At 45.1% G+C, this 27,164-nt stretch overlaps 1 protein-coding gene and 1 long non-coding RNA gene across 6 annotated transcripts; one reads left to right on the forward strand and one right to left on the reverse strand.

The window, feature by feature from the left end:
- Positions 1-4,881: 4,881 nt before the first annotated feature.
- Positions 4,882-15,716, reverse strand: Rabl2b (RAB, member of RAS oncogene family like 2B). 5 transcript variants are annotated; one of them, XM_052748667.1, is made up of 9 exons: positions 14,950-15,716; positions 13,135-13,288; positions 10,679-10,708; positions 9,312-9,391; positions 8,599-8,678; positions 6,643-6,754; positions 6,267-6,361; positions 5,940-6,023; positions 4,882-5,771 (listed from the first exon to the last, which is right to left on the reverse strand). In XM_052748667.1, the coding sequence occupies exons 1-9, from the start codon at positions 15,260-15,262 to the stop codon at positions 5,691-5,693; spliced, it is 1,029 nt and encodes a 342-aa protein (XP_052604627.1). In that variant the 5' UTR covers positions 15,263-15,716; the 3' UTR covers positions 4,882-5,690. The 5 variants fall into 5 exon arrangements, with proteins under 5 accessions (XP_052604627.1, XP_052604626.1, XP_052604629.1 ...); XM_052748666.1 differs by having other exon boundaries at positions 6,267-6,364; positions 14,950-15,707; XM_052748669.1 differs by lacking the exon at positions 14,950-15,716 and adding an exon at positions 14,837-14,857 and having other exon boundaries at positions 6,267-6,364.
- On the forward strand, positions 15,202-26,093 carry LOC128116964 (uncharacterized). Its single transcript, XR_008220643.1, has 3 exons — positions 15,202-15,294; positions 24,116-24,372; positions 25,023-26,093. It is a non-coding gene; the product is annotated as an uncharacterized LOC128116964 (long non-coding RNA).
- The last annotated feature ends 1,071 nt before the right edge of the window (positions 26,094-27,164 follow it).

The following is a 27,164-nucleotide window of genomic DNA, read 5'->3' on the forward strand; positions in this document are numbered from 1 at the left end:
CCGCCATCTCTAAATTAAGAGTGAACCTCAAACAGTAACAGGCTACCCAAGTCTTTCCTTCTCAACAAAGGAATCTCTTCAACTGATGTTCTCATTCAGCAATATTCTCCTGGGTGGGAAAAGAAAAGTATTGTCAACATCCCCCTTCCCAGTTCAGAGGTCTTAAATTCATAAAGGGAACTAAGGCTTTTGATAGAACATCCATATGCGATGTCTGGTCAATTGGATCAATACCTTGGGCCCCAACTTTGTACCTGACCTGAGTTAATGTCAGTATTTAAAAAAAATTTATTTATTATATTTCATGTGCATTGGTGTTTTCCCTGCACTGGAGTTACAGACAGTTGTAAGCTGCCATGTAGGCAGGGAATTGAACCCTGGTCCTCTGGAAGAACAATCAGTGCTCTTAACCACTGAGCCATCTCTCCAGCCCCTAATGTCAGCATTGAGTATTGCCTTCTCTGGTCAACAGAGGGGATGGTAAGAAGGGCTGTCTGCACATACTTACATGTAGGCAAAACACAAAGACAAGATCCCTGTTCAAGTGGAGGTCACAATCTTTTGGGGGCTGGAGAAATGGCTCAGCAGCTAAAAGCATTTTGGTCTTGCAGATGACCTGGATTTGGTCCTCAGCACCCACATGGTGTCTCAATACCACCTGTGAATTTCAGTTCCAGGGGCTCTGACATCCTTTTCTGAATCTGAAGGTACAAAGCCCACATGGTACACATACATACATGCTGGCAAAATACTCATACACATAAATCTAACATCTCCCCCTAAAAAAAAAAAAAACCACAAAAATTAACGATAAAAAAGGAGTGCTGTGGCTGAGTAGGGTGTGATGAAAAGAGATTTAAAAAAGAAAAACTCAATCAACAACACACCTGGAATAATAACAGTGAGGTTCATCGAGGCCACATGAGGGATCTTTGAAACTTGGCCATAAGAGGGATTGGAAAACCAGTACTCCTAGACTACAGATAAAACCTTTAATATACAGTAAGGAAAAGAAGGGCCTACAGTGTTTCTAGAAAGGCTAAAAGATCAGATGAAGGAGTATTTGGGCTTAAATACCAAAGAGTGACTGGGACATGGGATGGTAAAGCTACACTTAGTAACGAACAGCTGGCCAAACACAGTAAAAAGTTACACAAGATTGAGGTTTGAAAGGACAGAAGATTCTAGAGGCAGATCAATGCTACACATGCAGGGAAACGTAGGAAGAAGAGACGGAAAAGAAAACATGAAGTAATATCGTGCATGACTTTTGCAGAGGATTAAAAGACTCTGCTAAATATCTTTTGTTGTCTCAAACTGCAGTTCCAGGGCTAACGTGGAGAGTTTGGGCTCTGAGTGTGCTTTCTTTTCTGCCTTGTTTTCAAGGAGTATGCCCTCACATCCAGATCATTTTGATAATGTGCCCATGGCTCTTGTTAAAATGTTTTTTTTTCTTTTTCTAACCACAGGGAGAAAAAAAAAAAAAAGACAGAAAAGTCCAAGGGGAGAAAAAGTTTGCTTGAGACTTGCAACAGGAAAAAAGCTTGGTGATTAAAAGTATGTGTATAGGTAATCTTAATTTGCTATAACGTGCCATGTATGCTATTTGGATTTGATTCTTATTTAGGGAAAGAAATAGTAAATGTGTACAAGGGAATTATTGAGAAGGATGTAAGTATGAGTTCATATTTTTTTGTAAAAAGTGTTTTAAAAAAAGAGGTACTTTAGATAAGGATCAATTTTATGTAATAAAACAAGATTTTTGTCCTTGGAATGAAAAATAGAAGATGAAGACTTAGTTACTGTTTTATTGCTATGAAGAGACACCATGACCAAGTCAATCTATAGAAGAAAGACTTTATTGGAGGTTTACAGTTTCAGAGAGTGAGTGTACTGGTTAGTTTTATGTCAACTTGACCCAAGCTAGAGTTATCTGAAAGGAGGGAAACCTCAATTGAGAAAATGCCTCCATAAGATCCAGCAGGTGGGCATTTTCTTAAATAGTTATTGATGGGGGAGAGCCTCGCCCATTGTGGGTGGGGCCATCCCTAGGCTGGTGGCCCTGGGTTTTATAAGAAAGCAGGCTGAGCAAGTCATAAGGAGCAAGCCAGTAAGCAGCACCCTTCCATGGTTTCCGAATCAGCTCCTGCCTCCAGGTTCCTGCCCTTCTTGACTTCCTTTCCTTCACTGATGAACAGTGATGTGGAAGCATAAGCCAAATAAACCCTTTCCTCTCCAAGTTCCTTTGGTCATGGTTTCATCACAGCCACAGTGACTAAGACAGTGAGTTCAGGACCGTCATAGTAGGGAGCATGGCAGCAGGCAGGCAGGCATGGCGGGCCCGTAACTGAGAGCTTATATCCCTTTTTGTCAAGCAGGAGGCAGACAGAGAGAGGGGTAACTGGGCTTTTGAAATATCAAAACCTGCTTCTGGTGACCCATCTCCTCTAATGAGGCCACACCTAACCCTTTCCAAATAGTTCTACCAACTACCAAGCTTTCAAATACATGAGCCTGTGGAGGCCATTCTCATTCAAAGCACAGAGAGTACAAAACCATTGAAGTTTAAAGCCAAGTCATGGAAGGTCTGAATAAATTATATAAGGTCTGTGGAGAATGGGACTTCAGGGTGATATATATTTGATGATAATAGTTGACTAAAATTCCTCAGATTATACTGATCTACTTGTGATAAAATTTGCAATTTTTGTTTAAGTTTTGAGACAAGGGCTCACAGTATAGCCATGGCTATTCTGGAACTCACTATATGAACCAGCCTGGCCTTGATCATTCACAGTGATCTGCTTGTGTCTGACTCTTGAGTACTAGGATTAAAGGTGTGTGCCTCCACACCTGGCTCCATGGTATTCTCAATAGATAAAAATTGAAAATATTTATCAGTGAATGAACAATTAAATTGTCTAATATATACATTTTGGAACATGATTCAGCCATAAAAGAAACAAAGTACATGATGCATAGATGAATCTCTCTCTCTCTGTATCTATCTATCTATCTATCTATCTATCTATCTATCTATCTATCTATCTATCTATATCTGAGGCACGGTCTCTCTCTATAGTCCTGGGACTCACCATGTAGTGAGTCCTCTGCCTCCCAAGTGCTGGGATTAAAGGCACACCACTACACTCTGCTCTGGATGAAAGTGGAAGAAGTTAGATACAAAACGTCACATAGTGTATGTTTTTACTTATATGAAATATTCAGAATTAACAAATCCACAGAGACAGAACACAGGTTTCTCATTGGTAAGGATTTCACTCTGGAGTGATGGAACCACACAGAATTGGCAGGTATACCACATGTGATTATGAAATGCACTGAATGGTTAGTCATGTGAATTTCATCTCAGACATTATGTCCCTATTTAGTCTCTTTAATTTGGTCCCTTCAAAAACCAGCTAAATCATAAAGCATGACAATGGACCCCCTAAAACTTACCAAGACGTAGTCTGATGACAGCTGGTGTGTAGTAGTTGGTACCTTATGAGCCTCCTGACCCCAACTCCAGTGCTAGTGGATAAAGGCACTTTCCCCAGAGAAGTGTCTGAGCTAAAGCAGGAGCCACTTGGCCCTGGAGGATACAAGCTGTCTCCTGGGCCTCATGCAATTGCTGACAGTCCTCTGGTCTTCAGGCAGGACCAAATCTGGGACAGTTTGTCCTTCAGAGTTGGGATTGGGGATGGTAGTAAAGTTGGCCTCTAGCCAAGATCAAACCCTCAGTCCTCCCCTCCCTCGTCGGAGAAAACAGCCCCAATAGGCCATCTAAAAACTGCCTCTCAGGCTCTGCTTTCAACTATGTGAAATCAATACTGGTACATTTTTTTTAGTACATGAAGTCTACCTCAACAAAGCTATTTACATAAAAAGAAATAGTTACTGGATTAGAATGGAGTTCAGTGGTAGAGCACTTAGCTAGCTCATGAGGTCCTGCGTTCAATGCCCAAAATAGCAACACACACATGTGCAACACACACATACACACCTACCCACCCACCCAGCTTATTAATCATTTACAGTAATTATTTTTTTTTCTTTTTAGGAAGAGTTTCACTCTATAGCTCTGGATAGCCTGGAATTCATTATGTAGACCAAGCTGGACTTGAACTCAGAGATCCACCTGCTTCTGCCTCCTGAGTGCTGGGATTAAAGGCATGTTCCACCATGCTCAGCAACAAGTTTTTATTTTTGTTCTAGAAATCTTACCTCATCTGAGTAATGCATTCCTGAAAATCCCTGATCAGAAGTCGAAGTTGAACATGTATCATTTTACTTAAAGGGGAAACACACTTGTGGCTGAGATCTTAAATCAATATTTACTTAAAGAACACACAAACAATAAATTCCACTGAAATGGTCTCCTGTAGTCAATCAAGACTTGGGCTACAGCATGGCAGCAGATCAAGGCAGTCTTCCTTCACCAGTATGGTTGATGTTTTTCTTTGTATATTTCAGACCACAAAGTACACAAAGATACTTAGTGTGGTGGTTTGAATGAGAATGACTCCCATTAGTTCATGTGTGAATGCTTGGTCCCCAGTTGGTGGAACTGTTAGGAAGGATTAGCAGGTGTGGCCTTGGAGGAGGTGTGGCCTTGGAGGAGGTGTGTCACTAGGGATGGGCCTCTGAGGCTTCAAAAGACCACTCACCATTTCCATTGGTTCTTTCTGCCTTGTACTTGTGGGTCAAATGTAAACTCTCAGCTACTGCCCCAGCTCCATGCCTTCCGTCTGCTGCCGTGCTCCCCAGCATGATGGCCCTGGACTCACCCTCTGAAACTCATCCTCATTAAACGCTTTCTTCTCTAAGTTGCCTTGATCATGGTGTTTTGTCACAGCAACAGAAAAGTAACTAAGACACTTAATGTTTATGAAATTTAATCTTTATTGTACAAAAGGAAACAATACAAACAAAATAATAAAGACAATGGAAATGATGCTGAAGACAATCGTAAGTGCAGGCTAGCAAGCTGCAGGAAGCAGGGCAGCTCTTCCCATGCCATTTCCTGCCACCCACAGAAGATGCTAGACAAGTGGAGGAACACTTTCTACCCTGAGATGGAGGCTTCAAAAGAAGCTGTTGTTCACGTGGTGGGCAATAGTAATGTGCGGATATGACCAGATATGGCTAGACTTGGCGTGTTTTCATGTGACTGCAACAGAGTCCTGTTCCTGTGTTCTCAACCTGACCTAGAACAGCTCCTGAAACAGCACTAAAAAAATCTGGAATCAACAGTCGTCTGTCCAAATATTGTTGAAAAAGTTGGTTGGGAGACTCAGAGGGCAAAGGGACAGAGGTCACAGATTCTGCAGGACACAGCGTAGTTAGGGGTCAGCAGTCCTGTCAGCAGCAAGGAGAATCCCTGAGGTCAGTTTGGGATGAAAGACAACATTACATGAAGAAAACATGAGCATGTTCACTGATTCTACACTGCCAGGCTGCTGGTGGGGTGGGGAGATTCGAAAGACATGGATCCCTCATCCTGCTGTAGGAAGTTGGTGGGATATCATGCCTATCTAGTGTGTTTGTGTTGACCTCATCATGGACCACAGAACAGTGGGTTTGCAGGAAGTTGAGCAGGGGTAGCCTGGAGAGGTTCTCCAGAGATGTTGGGCATTCCAAATGGCTCCCTGATACCCCTACTCAGCCACGTGTGGGTGTCCTCTTGATTAAGAAGGAGATGGGCTCTTGACCATGCCACTGTGCTCTCGGTCTGGTGTATCCTCCTCTTTCTGCTCCAACTTGAAGTTCTGTGAACAAGGTCATAGGTGAGGGCTGATCCTGCATTTGTCCAATTACAGTTCTAAGGCATTGAGTGGTAGCAAAGGCAGGCAAGACTCGTCTGCTGGATTATGCGTTTACATCTCTGAAGAAATCATCTACTTTTTCTATCGTACCTGAAACTGGGCCTGACTTACCTCAAGCTCCTGTAAAACCTCATCCATGAAGTCCTGGGAACTTTCCTTGTAAGCCACAGCTAATCGAATCGCATCATTGAAGAGCTGAAGGTGAGGCAGAAATGGCAGAAGTAGAGCAGTGGGCAGGGTCTTGGACCACCTTATAATCTTCACTGTGCCTTCTCATCACCCTGATCCCACAGTCAGTGGACTCTGGCTCACCAAATGTGGTCCTCTCTGCTGCATCCAGCCACCCACTGTCCTTGTTTTCCTCCTTTCCCTTCCCTCCTCCCTGGAACTCCAGGACCCATAAGCCACTTCGGCAGACCGCCTCTCGTTTGCCATTACCTTCACAACATTGGTACCATCGGCAGCTGAGACGAAATACAGGGGCAGGGAAAACTTCTTAGCGAAACTGAAGTTCTTTTGAGTCATCTGTATGTCTGCTGCAGAAAGAAGCAGGGCATTGGCCCGTCCACCCAGGGAAAGGGGAGAGTTTGGAAGGAGGGTCAGTGGAGGCTCTGTGCTAGGAAGCAGGGAAGGGGCAGTCAGTTGACAGAGATCTGTGTCTTGGGAGGGCAGGTTTTGCTGCTGGCATCCCCACTGGGAAGGGAGTATCTTGGGAATGAAAAATGACTGAAGGCTACCCATCCTTGGAAAGAAGGAAATGTGTGAGGCTGGGTCCCCAGGAATTACTGTCACCCAGGTGCAGGGGTGGCCCCACCATCAATTTTATTGGCCACCAGGATGCATGGGATCTCCGGCCTGAATTCCCGAAGTTCTGCATACCAGGTACCCAGGTTCTTATAGGTGATTTTCCTCTGGACATCAAATACCTACGGAGGGTAAAAGACAGTTTAGATGTGTCAAAGTACTTTATCAGTTCCAGACAACACGCACCCAAATAGGTGTATGTAAACTCAGACCAGCACCAGAAGAGGGCCATGAGAAACCAATGGGCACACACCACAGGTGAAGTCAGCCCCAGATAGAAAAGAGGTAAGCTCAAATACCAAATGCCAGAGCAGGACTGAAACTAAAATGGCTGATGCCCCCGCCCCCAACTCGGTGTGTGTGTGTGTGTGTGTGTGTGTGTGTGTGTGTGTGTGTGTGTGATTTCTGGGGTTACATTGCTCCATTTGCCTTATTTCACCATCTTTTATATTTAGTACCCTGGGTTATTAGAATTAAGAATTTTTAGGTTCTCAAGGGCTTTTGTGCTTAAGGGACTGTGGAAGAAGAGGTGATGAGTCCTTTCTGTGACCCCCTCACTGTCCTCATTCACTAGCTGACAAGCTCCTCCAGGTGGCCTTTATGTGCACACCACTATCAGTCTATGTACCACAAGTAGTCAAGAGTCCTGTGCATGTAGACAGGAAAGAGCAACTCTAAACCATCAGAGGAGGCTGATGGAGATGCTGGCAACTAAGAAGAGACTGATCACAAGCAACATTTTCATTGAATGAGTATAAACTGCAGAAGGAAGAGCAGTTGGGGGATGGTGAGAAGAATGGATCAGCCTCTCTGTATCCCCCTGTGCTACTCCTTATGGATGAGATGGTACCCATTCATAATGAGAGCAGTGGTATGTGTATCGTAGGAGGTAGGGCTAGATGGGTTAGGTGGTGTCAAATGCTATAAAATGCCAGGGCAAACTTAACGTTTTGTAGGCAGACTTACAGCAGTGGTGTCAACTTATCCAGCCCGTGTGTTCTTATCAGAGATGCAGCACCTGCTTCCTTCCTTTGTGATTAGAGCCAGAGTGACTTATAGAGCTGTCACCAACCCAATCAGCTCCTACCTGGTTCTCTTTTGGCACCCAACCTTGACTTCTAGCTGCCATTCCACACCAGCTCTTACTGACAAAGTGTTCTCACTTGGTGACAATCCCTAGGGTTCATAATTCAGACAACTAGACTATGGGACTGGGGTTCAGCTCCTTAGAACACACATTAAGTATGCACAAAGTCCGGGTTTATTCCCTAGTACCAAACCCAATCCAAGCCAAACTGAATCAAACCTTAAATAGTCTATTGACTCATGCCACAGATGCTTAGCATGGTATTCATGAGAATGTTTTCTCCATGGATTAAAAGAAAAACACATTTCTTCAAAGCATATAAGAGCGGTGGCCTAGAAAATGAGCCCGGGAGCTGGGAAGCAGGAACTCCCAGGAAACAGAGTTTCAATCTCACTTGAGCTCTGTGCACACCAACTTTTGGGGACTTTTGTGCTGTCTATTACCTGAAGCCATCCATTATTGGGGGAACCCATGGTAACTATCCTAGATAGTATAGTGAGTGCTTGGGAGGGAGGCGAGGGCTGGTCTGAGAGGGAAAGGTCTTTCAGAAGCAGTGGGTAATGGCTGAGGGTAGTCTTGAAGTTTCACTGTGGGTGTGCTCCATCAGTAACCAGCTACGGCTTTGTCTCAGCCATGTTTTCTTTGGACACTACAATGGCTACAGGAGCCCAGCTTCTTTGCCTTTCTTTTATCTGCCCCCATCTGAGGGCAGTTCCTCTGGCATATTCTTTTTTAGAAGCGCCTGGGTGGCTTTGAACCCTCTCCTATATATCTTTATTTGGTAGTGGGGCTCAGGACTGATGAGCCCCTTGTCTCCTTACCCCTTGGGCCCAAACTGCCTAGCACCATTTTTTTTTAACCACCCCGCTGGTTTCATACCATGATGCAGGCGTGAGCCTTGTGGTAGTAGGAGGCATGCATGCTCTGGAACCGCTCCTGGCCTGCCGTATCCCAGAAGTCTGCAACATGAACACAGTTCTGTCTGCCCAATGGGGATGGGGAGTTGGAGGGCAGAGAGACCCCCCACATGCCCCAAGCATTTCCATGCAGGTCTCTATGCAGAAACATGCATGTATTGTGAGGTGTGTATGCAGTGTTATGTGTAGGAAGACCCAGACCCAGAAGGAAGGAAGGACAGTGCAGATGAGAGTCCCAGAAGGGAGAACGTAGGTGCCCTTTGTCCCTACACTGAAGATATGGGGCCCCAAGACGGAAGTTTCCACAGATGGTGGACAGTCAGGATATGTGGCCTAGTGACCCCATGGGAAGGTCATGTCCTATATTTGAGAAGTGGTCAGGCCACAGATATATTTCTTGATACTGGCTGAATGATAATCCCGGCAATGGGGAAGTCTACTCCCTGTCAAAGGTATCTGCACTCCTTTTCCCTCTGGCAGAACAGTCTTCCAGTGTCTGCTTTTCTACATCCTGGCCTGCACACTAGTCCTGGCCTGGGTGTTAGGAGACTGTACGTCCTGTGTGCCTCCATAAATGCTCTGACTTCCCATTTTTCTTCTTCACTCTCCCATGAGCCTCCTTTCCTACCACCCTCACCCCCCACTCAGCGTGGCCTGGGGGCCCATGCTGCTCACCCACAAGGATGGTCTTGCCGTCTACTGTGGCCGTGTGTTTATACAGAGTCAGAGCATATGTGGACAGTTGCTGTGGCTGACTGGATGCAGGTTAAGGAGCAAAGGTGAATAAAAAGAGGCAAGGGAATGGGGAAAGGGGCGTCTGTGTGAGAGAATGGGCCCCCTCCTTACTTAGCTTTTCTTAATCTTTTGAGACAGGTCTCACTCTGTAGTCCTGGCTAGCCTGGAACTCACTATATAGACCAGGCTGGCCTCAAACTCACAGAGATCCACCTGCCTCTGCCTCTTGAATGCTGGGATTAAAGGCGTGTGCCACCATGCCTGGTGCTCTTTTTGTTGAGACAGTTTTTCCAATATAGCTCAGGGTGGCCTCAAATTTGTGGCTATCCCCCTGACTCTGTCTTCCCTATAAAGAAGTTAGATTTCAAGTTAAATGAATCCTACGACAGACAGATCCAGCTTCAGTGGCACAAGGTCTAAGACAGGGCCTGGAGAATGTCCTGGATACCTAAGTGTGAGGTAATATGGAGCAGGATTTTACAGAAAAGTTGTCTTAAGTGGTGTCATGATGCTGGAAGATGTAACTGTGGATACTTTGAGTCTTTCATGGACAGAGTTCTGATAGGCTAGAGCATCATGGTTGTCCCACAGTAAAAACCACCCACAGGCCAGGCAGTTGACAAAGTATTTACAAACTGAAGTTACTTGTGTGCGAAACACTGACAGAATACCTAGGGAACAGCATCTCTCAAGGTGAAATATGGTGGACAGTTTAATGGGCGAAGCTGAAGCAAGACGAGCGGTCCTTGGTATAGACTGAGTGACTGAGGTCTGAGTCTGTGGGGGCTCTGGGGGTAAGGTCAGGGGAGAGGGTTATAGGTCCTGCACTTCTTGCACGCAGCCCTCAGGGGTCCACTTAGGGAACTTTAAGAAGTCTCAGTTACAGCTCCTTACTCCAAATCTGTACAACGGGACAGTGCACAGGATGAGGGAAAAGCTGACACCCCACATTTTTAAAGCTTATTCCTACCAAAGACGTGTTAGGCTCTCAGGAAAGAGGTGAAATGATTTTCCCACAGTCAGAACTACTAAGAAGGAGGTAAGATTTGCATCCAGGCTTTTGATACAGACTAAGTACTGTCCACTACTCTTCCTGCCTCCCTGGTAGAAACCCCAATATAAGTAAACTCTGGACGTAACAGCCTGGATTATATGATGCAGTTTGGGTCAGCCAGTGAGGAACTGGTGTGAAGCAAGCCCACGAGTGTTTCCTGGGCTGCTGCTCTAAAGGGGCGGACTGGAGGTTATGATGCACGAGAGTGGGAAAAGCCACAGGAACGAAGGACATTTCAAGTCTTTAAGGATACAATCCATCCATGAGAAACCTCTCCATGAGTCTGTAAGGGAAATGTGTGAGGTCACAGGTCACGTAGCATCTCTATCTTCTTGTCCCTGCTTTATCACCCTTTGTCTGACAACTTCGAAGCTACCTGAGACTTTCTAGGTCTTGTGAACTTTCAGCCACAGTTTCTAGTCAAGCCTGCACCATGGGAATCACCATTACCAAGCCCACACAACCAAACTGCTGGTGTCACTCTAGGGGTCAATTTGCATGAGGCTCTCTGATCTATTATTTCCATCTCATACACTGTTATACATAGAATTATCCCTGTCTATGCAGGGGAAACTGAGGCCAAGAAGACTATTCTTCAATCAATAGTTATTTTCAAGACTCTGTCATTCCTTAAGGCTTTGCTCAGATGTCACCTGAGCAGGAAGGCGACTCTGTAATAGGAAAGACGTTCCACCCAGCTTGTACTCTTCCATCCCTCTCTGTCCTGTACAGAACCCCAACAGAAACACTAGTGGATGTCCTTTAACGCCTCTATCAACCAGAACAGAGTATGCAGCACAGCAGTGTGTGAATCCTTAGTCTACTGCTAGCTTCCAACGTCCCAGCAGGGCACTGGTGCCCAGCCTGTATCTGAACACTTGACGGTGAGCACAGCTAACACGCTTCACTTAGTATACATTTTGGAGCCACAGGATAGCCTTGAAACCTTTTCTTGCTCTCACAGCCACTGACTCCCAGTCAGACCATACAGTAAATCTAAACAAAGAAGAAAACAACAAACCTCCCACCTCCTGGAAAGATATTAAAATCATACACATATATGATTTATATAACAGCGTATATACGTTTTAAATAAAAACAAACAAATAGATTTTAACACTCTTATGATTGTTAATTTCAAAGGTCAACATGATGTAGTCTAGAACCACCTGGGAGAAGGGCCTTGGGGCCTAGAAATACTGAAAACTGGCGGAGAATTCTTGAGTCCCATTGAAACTGAAATGAGGTTTTCTTCCCTACCAGCTTCCTCTAGACAGATTCTACCATGGTCTCTCTAACATTCTGCTTGAGGTCTGAAAGGGGCTGGGAACTACTTGTCTTCAAAATGTCCTAAGGGTTGGGGATTTAGCTCAGTGGTAGAGCACTTGCCTAGCAAGCACAAGGCCCTGGGTTCGATCCTCAGCTCAAAAAAAAAAAAAAAAAAAAAAAAATGTCCTAGAGGCCAGAACTGTGTTAGTCTTCTGATGGTCTGTTAACAACTTAGTTTGTTTTTAAACTGCATTAAGTTAGGCTAAAGCTGACCGAGGAGGTGCTCCTTGGGCTTCTCTCCAGTTCCATTTCTCTAAAGGTCTATCAGTTATTAAGTCAACAATCTGGTCTCCCCTTGCCTGCCACGTTGGTTTCCTGTGGCAGTTCTTTTTTTTTGGGGGGGGGGTTTGAGACAGGGTTTCTCTGTGTAGCTTTGCACCTTTCCTTGAACTCACTTTGTAGCCCAGGCTGGCCTCGAACTCACAGAGATCTGCCTGTCTCTGCCTTCCAAGTGCTGGGATTAAAGGCGTGCGCCACCACCGCCGAGCTCCTGTAGCAGTTCTAAATTCAAGTGTGGACAAGGGTAATCTTCCATATCCTTACTTTAATTGTATGGGATGTTGTTGAGGTTAAAGCAATTGTAAAATATGACAGAGGAGTTTAATGTAAGGTGGAGAAATGAATGTGGATCCATGAAGCTGGCCTAAAACTAGCAAGGCCTCTAGGAACTCCTCACAGCTGAGTCTGAAGTACAATGTGAGGTGATCTGGGAACTGGTGGGGTGGAAGACTAAATCAGACATTTACGGAGGAACAACTCTATCCTCATTCCTTGAAGGCAGAAATGGGCATGCACCCTCACCTCCTCACCCCAAATGGGTGAGAGGTAGGATGCCCAATGGAGATAAGCCAAAAGGACTGCAGAACCTCTCTTCGGCTCTCCAGGTGGAGAGTTCTACACCTGCACAGGCAGGCACTGAAGAAGGAAGAATAATCCTTCAACACCATCACAGCCAATCATCGTTGCTATCTGTGCTTTCAACTCAGGGAGTCCCTCCAAGAAAGCATCTTTACCACTTTTATTCTACTGGTCACATTCCTCTCTCCATTCCCACTGTCCCACTCCAGCCATCCTTCGACCTCACACATGTAGTAACATTTCCACTTCCGCACTCTGTACTGTTCCAGCCATTCCCAGGGTGACCCACTCTACCACTTCCATCAGGTCTCAGAAAACTCCCTGATTTCTGTCCCTTCGACTCTTTCCCATTTCCTCATAAATATGGTTAAAGACATGAGGCTGTTCTTCAGCCACACACACTTGGGCTCCAGTCGAGGCTCCCCCTCACCAGCTCATAGAAACCACACTCTTCATCTCTGGAGGACTTTTCTAATCAATCCACTCTGGGATCGTTTTCTCTTCCCTAATCTCCCAACATACTTGGACTTGCCCACCGCGCTGTCTCCCAGACAGATGATCTTCACGTTGTCATGAGCATCATATTTTTCTTGGTCCAGCTCACAATGCTTGCTTCTGTCCCCTGCCATTAGCTCCTGGCCGTAGACAAGAGCCAGCCTTGGAGTCTTGTCACTGTCTGGAAAAGTCAACAAGAGGCCACCATTAGAGATGAGATCTCCCTTCAACTAAATCTATTCCCTTCAACTAAATCTACTTTCTTTTTTTTTCCTGAACAGCCAATGGCGCACGCCCAAAGACACCCACCCTGACAACCTGGCCACCATCTGCTGAGTCTTAGGGCTGGAGCTTTGCCTCTAGATTCTCCCGTCATTTCCTGTTGCAGGTGTGCTCGGGCCACACCTCCCCTCCTACCTTCCATACTAGATATACAAGTTCCACATACAAGTTTTCTTACTTGTAAAATGCAAAGCAACAAACTACAGCAAACAGTGCCTAAGTCACATGGTAAGGCTGATATCGGGTAAAATTGAGATGACACTAACCACACAATCTATGGTGCCTGGCCCACACTCTCGACCCACCTTCCCTTTCCACCTTGCTGACATCAGTAGCTCCCTCACACTCCCGTCACCTTGGTATTCCTCAAAACTTTTTTTGCAGGTGTTATTTTTAACCTCCAGGACGGTGGTTCTCAACCTTCCTAAGGCTGTGACCCTTTAATACAGTTCCTCATGATGTGGTGAACCCCAACCGTAACATTATTTTCATGGCTACTTCATAATTGTAATATTGCGACTGTTATGAATTGTAATGCAAATACCTCTGTTTTCCGATGTTCTGAGGAGACCCCTACGAACAGGTCGTTTGACCTCCGTAGGGGTCATGACCCCCAGGTTGAGAAATGCTGCTCTAGTAGTTTCAACCGTTTCTTAAATGTAGATGATACAAACCACACCCACACCAAGATTTTGTCCTTCACTGCCTGAACTCTGATCTTTAACTGCTCATTAGGTTTGTAAATAGGAGACTAGGGCATATAGGAATGTTACATGTTAAACATAAACAGTACTTTAGTTCTGTACAAACTCACACTCCTCATATTTCCGTAAGTACAAGACAGCACTACCACTCAACGTCAACACTGGTGTGCAACACCATCTCTAGCCTGGTCCACTCGCTTCACACCCAAATAAGACTCGGCAAACAAAACTGCACAACAGGAATGCACAACAATCCAGATTCTTCGCTAACTGGGCGTACTGCAATTACACCAAGGCACAGCGGCAGGAATTCGCACTCACTGATCATTAACTCGAGCAGACACTGAAGCGGGCTCAACTGGCTGCAGTGAGGGCTAGGACACAGGCGTGGGCACTAGCCTGGCATAAAACAACAACAACAACAGGGTCCCGCGTTGGCACGGCTGACTGTATTTCCTTCCGCACAGCCACGGCCTCAGCTCACGCAGGAGCATCGCGAGGACTCTGCCCCCTTCTACCTCCATCCTGCAAAGGGAGTGGTCCGTTCGAAAGCCAAACCCCATCTATCGATTCGCGAAGGAACCCCTCAGTGACTGTCACTGTCCTCACGGTCTAGGGGGGCAAACTGTCTTTCGTGTGACAAACGTTTTTAGGCGCCCACCAGGCCTAACCACCATCTCCCCTAAAGGACTCGCGAACTGCGGTCGGGCCTCGGCCCGGTCCCCGCCTTCCCTCCGCCCCACCTCTCAGGCGGGTTCTCCAGGCACTCTGTCCTCGCTTCGGCTTCGGGGGACCCGGGACACCGCCGATGCGCTCGCCCACCACAGCCCCTGGACCACAAAGGCAGCCGGCTTACCCGCTAACAGGCGACCGCACTCCGGTAGCGGCTTGGCCGCGTCTCTGCCGCTGCTACGCGACCGCACCAGGACCCCGAGCTGGGCTGTCCGGCAATGGCCCGAAGGACCCCATTGGGGCGCGGGCTGGCTAGCGCAGTGCCTGGCTGCCTGGCGCCTTCCAAGGATGCATGCACATCTGGTCCACTGGCCCGGAGCACCACAGAGTGGGTGCACTGGACGACTGGCCAGGGTTGGGAGTGGGAACCGCAGGTTAGAGAGGCATCTGACCAGCAACAGGTTGCTACAGGTTGTGATACCCTTGATAGGATACATCTAAGCAAGTTTCTCGACTTTCATCATCTGTGGTCTGTCACTGTATTCTATTTATGCGGTCATATGAATGTGTGGGTTGTGGGGAAAAATTTGGTAACTGTATAAAGTCTCTGAACGTGCAATTGAATGAAAGAAAGAAATAAAAAGGAAGGAGATGACTGCTCCTAAGTATGGTGGGGAAAGTTTATTGTTGATAAAAGGGAGAGCATAGCTAGAGGTAGGAGTGGACATGATCCTGGGTTGGTGCATGTGGTGAGAGGAGGGAGGTTTTGGGTTGACTTGAGTTTCATTAAAAAAAAAAAAGACTAAATTTTGGCTTGGGATTAGGACAAACATACTTCTGCCATTTTGTGCTATAGCAACATTCTTAGCATTGATCATAATATCTAAACTGTGAAATCAACTATGAAAAATGGAATATCCAAAGTTCAGCCAAGACTTAATATCTTATTAAATAAAACTAAAATTAAACAAGCACATCCAGATTTTGCTTTTTGTCTTAAATGTTAAAATTTATGTGTGTATCAGAGAATTGTTGTAAAATAAAGTTAAAACACAATTCTATATGATTTATTATCAGTAAATGTTTGAGTCATGTACCTATTTTATATACCTGTATACCTGAGTATACCTAAAAATTTCTGGGGTGAAAGAGGCCATGAGAAGAAACCATGTAAGAAGCTTTGGCCTAGACAGCCTTATGTGAACAGAAGTTAGGAGAGGAGCCCCACCCTGTTCTAGCAGTTCTGGGTTTATCTGGCAGGTATTTGGGAAAGCAGGCCTTAATGCTGTGGACTCCCCGAATCTGCTGCTACTGGGCCCTCCTAGGACAATGATAGGGTTGTGTGATCACAGTTTCTGAGAAGGTTGGAGGATTGGATGAGATACAACAGAGCATGACACATAGCATACATGGACAGTTTGGCTAAAAAGCCTTTGTAACCAAAGGCTCTCGGGGGATGGGGAGAATTGTTCCAAGTGAGTGGGAAGAAACACCTGGCCACCATAGCATCTCCATTTTAATCCTGAGATCAGGATGCTCCTTGAAGATGAAGGGAAGGAGCCTATGACCAGATCTGTATTTTGGGGTCCTGGGAGACAGACATGTTCTACTTCCCGAGGCTGGGGGTTGAAAGATATTTAAAGGTAAAATTCCAGGGAGGTGTGATGTCAAGGATGACTCTAGATGTCTGGTAAATATCATACTTGTTGTTTGGCTACTTGCCTCCTGTAATATTAGAGGTGGGGGGCACTAGGCAGGACTTGCGGGTTGTGGTCCTTCAAGTTGATGGATTGATACCCTCATTCGCTGGGGCTGTGTGACTTCTATGACCTCAAGGCCACTTTAAGTTACTTGGTTGTTGTCCTGCATTCTGTCTTTTGTTAGAGATTGCTTTTTCAACTGTGAGTTTAAAACAATTTTTTTTTGAGACTGTCTCACTCTATGGTCCAGGATGGCCTCAAATTTATGACAGTCTTCTACCTCAGCTAAGATTACAGGTGTGTATCACTCCTCCTGGCCCAACTCTGACCTTTTGATGGCTGTTAAGGAATTATATTTCCTTTGGGCTAGAGAGATGGATAAATTGTTGAGAGCACTGACTGCTGTTCTGGAGAACCTGAGCTCCATTTCCAGCACCCACATGGTGGCTCACAACCATCTGTAACTACAGTTCCAGGGGACCTGACACCTTTTTACTGTCTGTTGTGGGTACCAGGCATGCAAACAAAAACTGTCTACACAAAGGAATAAATAAATAAATGAATAAAAGAAACTATTTTCTTCCTGGCAAGGTCCACTTTTGCTATGGGAAGCCCACCAGCTTAAGCAGCCTTGCCCTAAGAGACATTTTCATACGTATGATGGTAGATTACGCTGTTCTTAATGACTGAATGGGGTGCACTGTTGTGTGTTTGAGGTAGTAAGACTTCCGCTTCCTGCTGGGACAGAAATGCCTTCTACACAGTGCTGCTGGACCACCTTTGTGCTCCGTGCCAAAGCTTTGACACTTTTTCTTTCTCCACGAAAGCTCTCTTGTTTGTTTGTGCCAGGGGGAATATGTTGCTCAGAATCTGCTGATGAAGATCAGGCTATATTAATCTGGCAACTACTTCCCCCTTAGCCACTCCCATTTTCTCAGGTTAGGGTTGCAAGGGTGCTGAGCTGGTGGTCTACTTTTACGATCAGGCTAGCAGCTAGTTGTGTTCATTGTTAGTGCCAATTTTATTAAATAAATGGAGCCACAACCCATGTTCACATTAAGAATTCTGACAGAGCCGGGCAGTGGTGGCACACGCCTTTAATTCCAGCACTTGGGAGGCAGAGCCAGGCAGATCTTTGTGAGTTCGAGGCCAGCCTGGTCTACAGAGCGAGATCCAGGACAGGCACCAAAACTACACAGAGAAACCCTGTCTCGAAAAATAAAAAATAAAAATAAAAATAAAATAAATAAAATAAAAAAGAATTCTGACAGAAGGCGGTAGCAGTGTTAGTTCTTGATTCCTACTCATGCTGAGTGTTAGCATGCTTGTGAAATACATGAGCTCATTCTTAAGGCTTTTAATGCCCCATTTTAGAAAACCCACATTCAGTTGCTCATTCCATTTCTTCAGTAGGCTGTCATAAAAAAACAATGTATGTGGTAGAATATTATTTTAAAGTGTGTTATATTTGTTTATGCTGTGGGACATTTATTTAATGATGCAAAGATGTGTTGCATTCTTTTATGTAGCATTTGTTTAACTCTGTGAAGCTGTGTTGCTGTGCCTGTCTAAAATACCTGCTTGGTCTAATAAAGAGCTGAATGGCCAATAGCAAGGCAGGAGAAAGGATAGGCGTGGCTGGCAGAGAGAATAGGAGAAACCTGGGAGGAAAAGAAGAAAGAGAAGAGAACAACGAGAGGAAGATGTTAGAGGCCAGCCACCCAGCCACCCAGCCAGCCATGGAGTAAGAGTGAAAGTAAGATATACAGAAGTAAGAAAAGGAAACAACGCCCAGAGGCAAAAGGTAGATGGGATAATTTAAAGCTAACAAAAGCTGGCAAGAAACAAGCCAAGCTAATGCCTGGCATTTATAATTAAGAATAAGCCTCCATGTGCGATTTATTTGGGAGCTGGGTGGTGACCCCCCCCAAGAGCAAAAACAGCCAACAACATTTTGGTGCTCAACATGGGGCAGAAAAACAGCAGCATCCTTATGAGCTTTATTGGTCATTCTGGACCACACAATGTGTCCATAGTCTGAAGAAATGATGGGTTTTTACCCAAATCTGTACAGTTGCCCTATTTCTGTTTTTTTTAACTCCTTCTCATATATTTTTGTGTGTATATGTATGTTTGGGTATGAGTGCATGTGTGTGGAGACCAGAGGTCAACACTGAGTATCTTTCCATTCACTCTCCAGCTTGTTTTTTGACATAAGGTCTCTTTTATCTGAAGCTTACCCATTGGTTAGATTGGCTAGAAGTGAACCATAGGGATCCTTCTGTCTCCACAGTCCCAGTACTTCCTGTCTCCACAGTCCCAGTGCCTCCTGTCTCCACAGTCCCAGTACTTCCTGTCTCTGTCTTTCCTTCTGCTTGGTTGAGGAATGAGGCTGCTGCTTCTTCTCTGAGAGCAACCCTGCTTTTCTGACTTATTTAATTGGGCCCCCGGGTCTATGCTCTTACTGTAATGTATAAAATGGTGAACGTGTCTCTCGCCTTCTTGCTCTCCTGTGTCTCCCCTCTCCCTCCTGTCTCTACCCCCTCCTCCTTTCTGCCCTCACTATATTCTCTTTTTTATCTCCATTCTCCCCTCTCCCTCCTCTCCCGCTCTCTCTCCTCTCTGCCTTGCTCTCTTCTCTCTCACTCTCCTCCCTCTGATCTCTCTCTTCTCTTTGTTCTCTCTTCCTTTTTTCATCACTTTCTGTCCCTCTTCCCTCGTTTGATTTCACCTCTCTTCTGTCTCTCTCTCCTCACATTCTTTCTCCTCTCTCGTCATTCTCACTCCTCTTTCTCTGATCTCATCCCTCTTCTCTCTGTTTGCTCTCATCCTTTCCCTTTTCTATCTACCCTCCCTGTTTCCTCTTCTTTTTCTCCACACATTCACTTCCTCCTGTCTCCCCTCTCTCCTCACTCTGTTCTCTCTTTCCTCTCTCCCTCTTCTGACTCATTGTTCATTCTCTCCTCTCCCCTGACCTCACTTCTCCCTCCTCTCATTCGTTTGCTCTTCTCTCTCTCTCTTCTCCATTCTTTCTCTTGTCACTCTCTTCTCTTTCCTTCTAGTGTCTCTCATCTCTCCTCTCTCTCTCCTCTCCCTCCTCCTACCTCTCTTTTCTCCATCTTTCTCTCTCTCTCTGTGTCTCTCTCCTCTCTGCAACTCCTGTATCTCTGATCTCCATCCCTCTTCTCATATATAATCTTGCTGTTCTCTCTCTCTCTCTCTCTCTCTCTCTCTCTCTCTCTCTCTCTCTCTCTCTCTCATTCTCTCCTCTTGCGCTCTCTCCTTCTCCCAGTCAAGCAGCACACATGAAAATACAGGCAAAGGACTGTGCATGGATTCAGTATTACAGGAGTGATCACGTATGTTCTCATAAAGCAGTGCACCTGTGCCCCAGGTCACACCTAGTCAGGAGAAGTGCAGACAGCTGTGCTCTTGAGGGCTGCTAATCTGGAACAGCAAAAGCACGTGTTCAGGAGTGTGGCTAATCAGGGAAACTGCAGACACCTGCGCTCAGGGCTGTAGGTGATCAGGAAATTGAAAACACCTGTGCCAGGGCTTCAACTAATTAGGAAAAACAAGGACACCTGTATTCAGGCTGGCAGATAATCAGGAAATCATAAACACCAGGGGGAGCACAGCCAATCAGAAAGAGGGCAGACAGCTGTGCCTAGGGTCGCATCTAACCAGTAAGAGTGCAGACACAGGGTATCCAGGTGAATATCTAATTGGGAAAGGAGAAAAAAAAATCCCTTTTGCTCCTGCCAGTGTTTAACTATCTGTGTGGTGATTGGTGCACATTGAACCCAAAAGAGTCTGTCAGGCTTCAAAGTCAGGCAGCTGAAACTGGAGGTCAAATACCGAGTGTGGACACAGATTTATACACACATTCAAGTGCTGGTGTGGAGTCCAAAATGACTTGTTTTCGCCCATCACCGGTAATCTGTGGTGGGCTAGTGTAGGCTGGATGAGTCAGTATCAGCAGTATTGAATTGCGTTCAGGAGTCAAATGCCAACCAACAAACCTTTCTACAATTTATTTGTGCGAAAGGAGAACCTAGGAACTTTGGAGGAAACAAACATCAAGGACGATACCTAGCAATCACCATTAAGCATCCTTTCATCCAGTTGTGGGGTGTGAGTGTATATGCTTGTGTGTGAACGTACAGAAGGCAGAGGCAGAGATCAGGGGCTCAAGTGTCCTCTACCACTCAGTACCTCGCTCATTGGAGACGAGGTTCTTGGTGAACCTGATTTCAGACCTTAACACAGGGCAGCTCGATGACCTGGCAGCGAGTTCAGGACCAAGGTGAACAGGTTCTGAATGTGAGGAGCTGTTCCCAGTCACCAAGAAACACTAGACACTTGAGGGCTTGGCTTCAGTTAGAGACTTGATTCTTAATGCTTGTTTAAGCTAATGAAGACAATTTGGAATTAAGTCATAATGTCCTAGCTTAAATGCCCATGAAGTCTGGTGTGTGAGGTGTGTGTGTGTGTGTGTGTGGTGTGTGTGTGTGTGTGTGTGTGTGTGTGTGTGTGTGTATGGTGTGTGTGTGTGGTGTGTGTGTGTATGCTGTGTATATGGTGTGTGTGTGTGTGTGTGTGTGTGTGTGTGTGTGTGTAAACCAGACTGTTTCTTCTTCCATTACTTCACCTTATGTGTGATGTTGGGGGAGGAGAGGCATACACAGGCCATGGACAGAACAGACTTTTGGAGACAGATTCTCATGGAGCTGGCCAACAAGACCCTGGGACCCACTTTCTTCATGGAGGGGTGCGGGTACTACCAAGTCTGTCTTTTTTACATGAGTTCTGAGGATCAAGCTTAGGTCCTCAAGCTGTGTGACAAGTACTTTATAGAGTCATTTTCCTAGCCCCATTTTTTAATTTATTGAGACAGTCCCATGTAGCCCAGGCTCACTATGTAATTGAGGATGACCTTGTGCTCCTCACCCTCCTCCTGCATCTGCTTCCAGCTAGGTACCACCTCCCCCACCCCACCCCATTCTGGGGTTTGAACCTAGGCCCTGTGCACTCTACTACCAAGCTATATTCTCAACTCTATAATGTGGTTTTTGATATCTAACAGATGACTCACAAAGTAACATCAATACACTTTATGTACTTCTGATGTCCTCCTCTGTCCACAGCACATGGAAATCTGTGCACACACACCATGCTATTAAGTCTTCTGAGTGAGACATACACTCATTGAGGTCATGTTCAGGGATCGACACCTGTACTTAACTGCGATGAGAAACAATGTCTTACAGATGGACATCGTCTAAGTTAGTGTTCTATGGCTGTGAAGAGACAAAATGATGACAGCAAGTCTTGCAAAGGAAAGCATTTAATTGGGGCTTGCTTATAGTTTCAGAGGTTTAGTCCATTATCAGTATGGTAGGTAGCATAGCAGCGTGCAGGCAGACATGGTGCTGGAAAAGGAGCTGAGAGTTCTACACCCGATCCAAAGGCAGCAGGAAGAGAAAGACTCTGGGACTGGCTTGGGCTTTTGAAACCCCAAAGCCCACCTCTAGTGATACGCTTCCTCCAATAAGGCCACACCTCCTCCCACAAAGCCACACCTCCTAATCCCTAACAAGTAGTGCCATTCCCTAATGATCAAACTTTTAAATATATGAGCCTATGGGGGCCATTCCTATTCTAACCACCACAGACATCAACAGGTCAATGCCTACCGGTGATTTGGATATCAAGAAACACCCTCACATCTCCAAAAACTAAAAGGTGGGCATTTATACTTATCTGACATAAAACAAGGTAGAGCCATGGCTCAGACGTTAAGAGCTCTTGCTTTTCTGGAGGACCTGGGTTCTAGCCTGTCACCCACATGATAGCTTACAATGGTCCGTAACTCCAGTTCCAGGGGATCCAGCACCCTCTTCTGGCCTCCGAGTACACCCGGCACACATGTGGTTCATAGACATACACACAGGCAAACACTCACGCATGTAAAATTAAACAGGCACACCACAGAATGAATTGTGGAATCGTATTACCCATTTGCCATCACAGCATTGCGTTAGGCAATTGCATTGTACCATTGTGTTAAAACAACACTCGAATGTGACATCACATGACTCATTGTTATGTCACAAAGGTAAAGTGAGATAATCCAAGGCTCCGTTGTACCATCATGTGATATTATGATACCACAGGGCTCTTGTGAGGTGATCTCACAGTGCCCCAATGGACACTAGAATGTCCACTGTGACAGTACAGTGCTCCACAATGTGCCACTGGGCATCACCGTATATGCATTGTACCGTCAAAATACCCTATTCCACTGAGTCAATACAATGACCCATCATGTCATCACCATGTGATGATGGCACAACAATGCTGAACTATGCCATCACAATATTAAATTATGACATCACAGTGTACCATTATACTACCAAGCTGACCTGGGATATCATAAATCATTATTCTGACACAAGCAAAATCCCATTGTAGCATTTGATGTTTCCTTATGACGTCACAATCTTCAAATACTATATCACAATGCTTCACTGTGACATCATAAAGTGAATTTTGGTTATTTAGTGCTGGGCATGGTGCTGCACATCTGTAATCCTCAGGAAGCTGTGGTAGGAGGACGGAGAGTTTTGGAGCCAGCCTGGGTTATATAGAAGAATCCTTTCAAAACAAAAAGAGAAAATGGACTGGAGATTATCTTGGAAGTGTGCTTGTCTGGCATGCTTGAATCCTTGGGGTTCATCCCCAGCACTGCAAAAACTGGTCACGGTGGTGCACAATGAAGGCAGGAGGATTTGAAGTTCAAGGTCATCTGTTGTGGAATACTAATTTAAGATGTGTTACATTCGATTATGCTGTGGAATATTTGTTTAGTGATGCAAAGACGTGTTACATTTGTTTGATTAAAATTAATCTGGGGTCAGGAGGCTGAGTCAGCAACTAGCTGACAGGAAATGGTAGGGAGAAGAACCATGTGTAGCTAGGGTTCTTAAGTGGGGATTGAACAGAAGGACACCCTGTATTTGGGGAGTGCGAATTAGGAGAGAAAGTTAGCTACTTGCTATTCATCCTCTCTGAGTGAGCAGAATTTCACCTCAACCTTTGAGTCCTAAGTTTTATAGAGGGATAGAGATCTAGATAAAGTTCCTGTTAGCACTGTGATAGAGCCAGTGCCTGAGGGAACAGAATTCCCGCCTGGCTAAGGCCAGTGTGGCCAAACCACAACTGGTACCTTCAGAGTTGCAATTGCCAATTAGGACAGCCGTTGCTTAAGAGGCAGCTACTGAATTTAATGAAAAACAACAGCCATCCTTAGCGATATAGTGAGTTGCTGCTGACATGGTATACATGAGACCTTACTAAAAAAAAAAAAAGAAAAAAAAAAGAAAATAGTATGAAGTACTTGAACCCCTGGGTTTCCACTTAAGCACTGATGCTCTTGCTATCGTGATAGGAAGCATGTGATAGAAATTTATAGTGTTTATAACAATTTAATGTTTGTGTTGGATACTATTGTGAGCTTAAGTTTATTAGCTGCTTATTTTCTCTCTGCCTTTCTGTCTCCCTCTCTCCCTTTCTTTCCATCCCCTGCCTTGCATGTGTGTGTGTGTGTGTGTGTGTGTGTGTGTGTGTGTGTGTGTGTGTGTGTGACAGAGAGAGAGAGAGAGAGAGAGAGAGAGAGATTGCCCCAAAGGGAGTGGCACTATTGGGAGGTGTGGCCTTGTTGGAGGAAGCATGTGACTGTGGAAGCGGGCTTTGAGGTCTCATATATGCTCAAGCCACGCCCAGTGTCGGAGACCATTTCCTGTTGCCTGCACAAGATGTAGAACTCTCAGCTACCTCTCCAGCACCACATCTGCTTGCATGCCACCATGTCGTACCATGATGACAATGGACTGAACTAATGAACTGTAAGTGAACTCAATTAAATGTTTCCCTTTCTAAGAGTTGCTGTGACCATGGTGTCTCTTTACAGCAAGAGAAACCCTAACTAAGACAGAGAGAGAATAACTTCTTTCAGGAACTAGATCTCTCTCTTTCCACCTTCTTTGCCATGTTTCCCTTGTTTCTGCTGTGTTGTGTACTCCAGGCTAGCGGGCTCATAAGCTCCTGCCTGATCCTCCTGTGTCTGTCTCCCATTTCGCTGTGCAAGTGCTGGCATTACAGATGTATACCACTGCACATGGCTTTCTCTGTGGGTTCCGGGGGGTTGAACTCAGCTCACAAGACTTGTAAGACAAGCACTTCTCTCTGATGAGCCATTTCTCCAGTGCACAATATTATTCTTTGAGACAGGCTTTCTTGCTGACCCTGAAGCTCAGCATTTTATGTGGGTGCTGCCAATCTCTGTTCATGCTTTCGAGGCAAGCACTTTACCCAATGAACCATCTCCCCAGGTCTTATATTAACTGATTTAATAGTAACAATTCTATAAGGCAGATGTTACTATTCTCATCCAAAATAGGAGGTAACTGAGGCCGGAGAGTGTGGATAACTTGTCTACAACATAGTGAATGGTTCCCCAGTGAAACTGACTCGAATCCCATTTTCCTTTCAACAGGACAAGCATGGCTGCTGTAATATTCTGAGCAACAGAAAGGAAAGACATAAAACCGTTGTGTGGACGAGATCTTCGACTCTCTGAAGAAGCAGAGACTGAAATGGGGGCACCATGGCAGTTACCACAAAAGAGGACAAGATTACCCATTTAGGTGCTGTGGTGACTAGTTTCATGTCAACTTGACATAAAGCTAAGTCATCTGAGAGGAGGGAACAAACGCCTTCATTAGAATGGGCTGTAGTCAAGGCTGTAGGGCATTTTCTTAATTGGCGATTGATGTGTATGGAAATGTAAGCAAAATTTACCCTTTCTTCCCCAAGTTTCCTTTGGCATGGTGTTTCTTTACAGCAATAGCTCCTTGAGGATGACAGGGTCTCAAGATAACAGCAGTGTACCACTAGGTGGCAATAGAGCCTAAGAGCTGTAGTTCACAGTCACCTGCCTTTACAGATTGACGCAAGTACAAAATAAATCAGGGGTTTATACTCCGATGTCACCTTCCCTCTCCCGGGCCTCCTGTATTCCAGCCTCAGACTTGCTGTGCAGCTGAGGATGACCTTGACCTTCTGGTCTTCCTGCTTCAATCTCCCCAGCGGGACTGCAGATGTGTGCCACTATTTTGGTTTTGCTGTGCTGACAGAAGAATGGGAAATCTGTGCCATCAGGGATGTTACAGCTCTGGCCAGATGGCACCAATTTTATAATCTCCATGGTCATAAATAAAGTTGTCAACTCTGGTGCCCAGAAAAAGAAACTCAAGACATTTGATACTTGCCAAACACAGTTTCTGTCCAAATGTGCTGCATTAACCCTACCTACTCTTCTCCAGCCATTTAATCCACAGTTTCTTTTGAGGTCTGGGAATCTAAATGGGTATGCATGCGGGGCAGAGTCAAGGTTGATGTGGGAAAGCAGAACCCAAGAGAAATTCTTATTCATCAGCCGGCAAGAGAGTATGGTAATGGGGCAGTGTTACAAGGTGATCATTGGCATTTTCTTTTTCCTTTTGAAAGAACATGATGTTTTCCTTCTGTTTCTGTTTTAATACTTCAGTAAATGGTAAATACTGTGGATGGGTTTCTCCTTATTTTTGAGAGAATATCTCTTGTAGTGCAGGCTAGCTTGAACTCCAGATCTTCCCACCTTCACCTCTTCAGTGCTGGTAATACAGGTGCGCACCACTATGCCTGTGATTGCTGAATTTTTGTTTTGAGACAATGTCTCTCTGTGTAACCCTGGATGGCTTAAAACATGCTACTGCAAGAAGTAAAAAATGGTGAGTGAGATGGTTTATCCAGCAAAATAAGCTTTATGAGCTTGTGCCAAAAGCCAATGACCAGAATTTGGTACCCAGAACCCACAATGGAAGGAGAGAAGTGATACTCAAAAGTAGTCCTCAGCCGGGCGGTGGTGGCGCATGCCTTTAATCCCAGCACTTGGAAGGCAGAGACAGGTGGATCTCTGTGAGTTCGAGGCCAGCCTGGGCTACCAAGTGAGTTCCAGGAAAGGCACAAAGCTACACAGAGAAACCCTGTCTCGAAAAACCAAAAAAAAAAAAAAAAAAAAAAAAGTAGTCCTCTAACTCTGCATCTCTACAGACACACACACACAAACATACTTTAATAAAATAAAATTATGTGTGTGAATGGAATTTTAAGGTATTTAAATTTTTGTATGTATTATATATACATACATAATTTATTTTTATGCATGCATTTATGAATATTTGGCCTTCATGTACGTAAGTGTACTATGAGTGTGCTGTGCCTGAGGAAGCCTCAGATCCCTTGGAACTGGAGTTACAGTCAATTGTAAGCTGCCATGTGAGTTCTGGGAATTGAACCCAGGTCATTTCTAAGAGCAGCAAGTGTTCCTAAACACCTAGCCAACTTTCTAGCCTTTAAATTGAAAATTTTTTAAGAAGTAAAAGAATGTAAACATTTTATAGCACAAAGTGATGGGTGCTGTGATGAAAAACAAAACAAGAATTAGTCATGAGCATTAGAGATTTCACTTTAATTCAGTACACATGAGGAAGCCCTAGGACTGATTCCCAACACTGTATGAAACAGATGTTTTGGCAACATTAAGTAACATAACAAGAGTCAAGTGACCTGAGCATGGTCCCCTGGCCAAATGTAA

This window comes from Peromyscus californicus, unplaced genomic scaffold (genome assembly GCF_007827085.1).
Source record: "Peromyscus californicus insignis strain IS unplaced genomic scaffold, ASM782708v3 Scaffold_20__1_contigs__length_68692818, whole genome shotgun sequence".
NCBI classification, from domain to species: domain Eukaryota; kingdom Metazoa; phylum Chordata; class Mammalia; order Rodentia; family Cricetidae; genus Peromyscus; species Peromyscus californicus.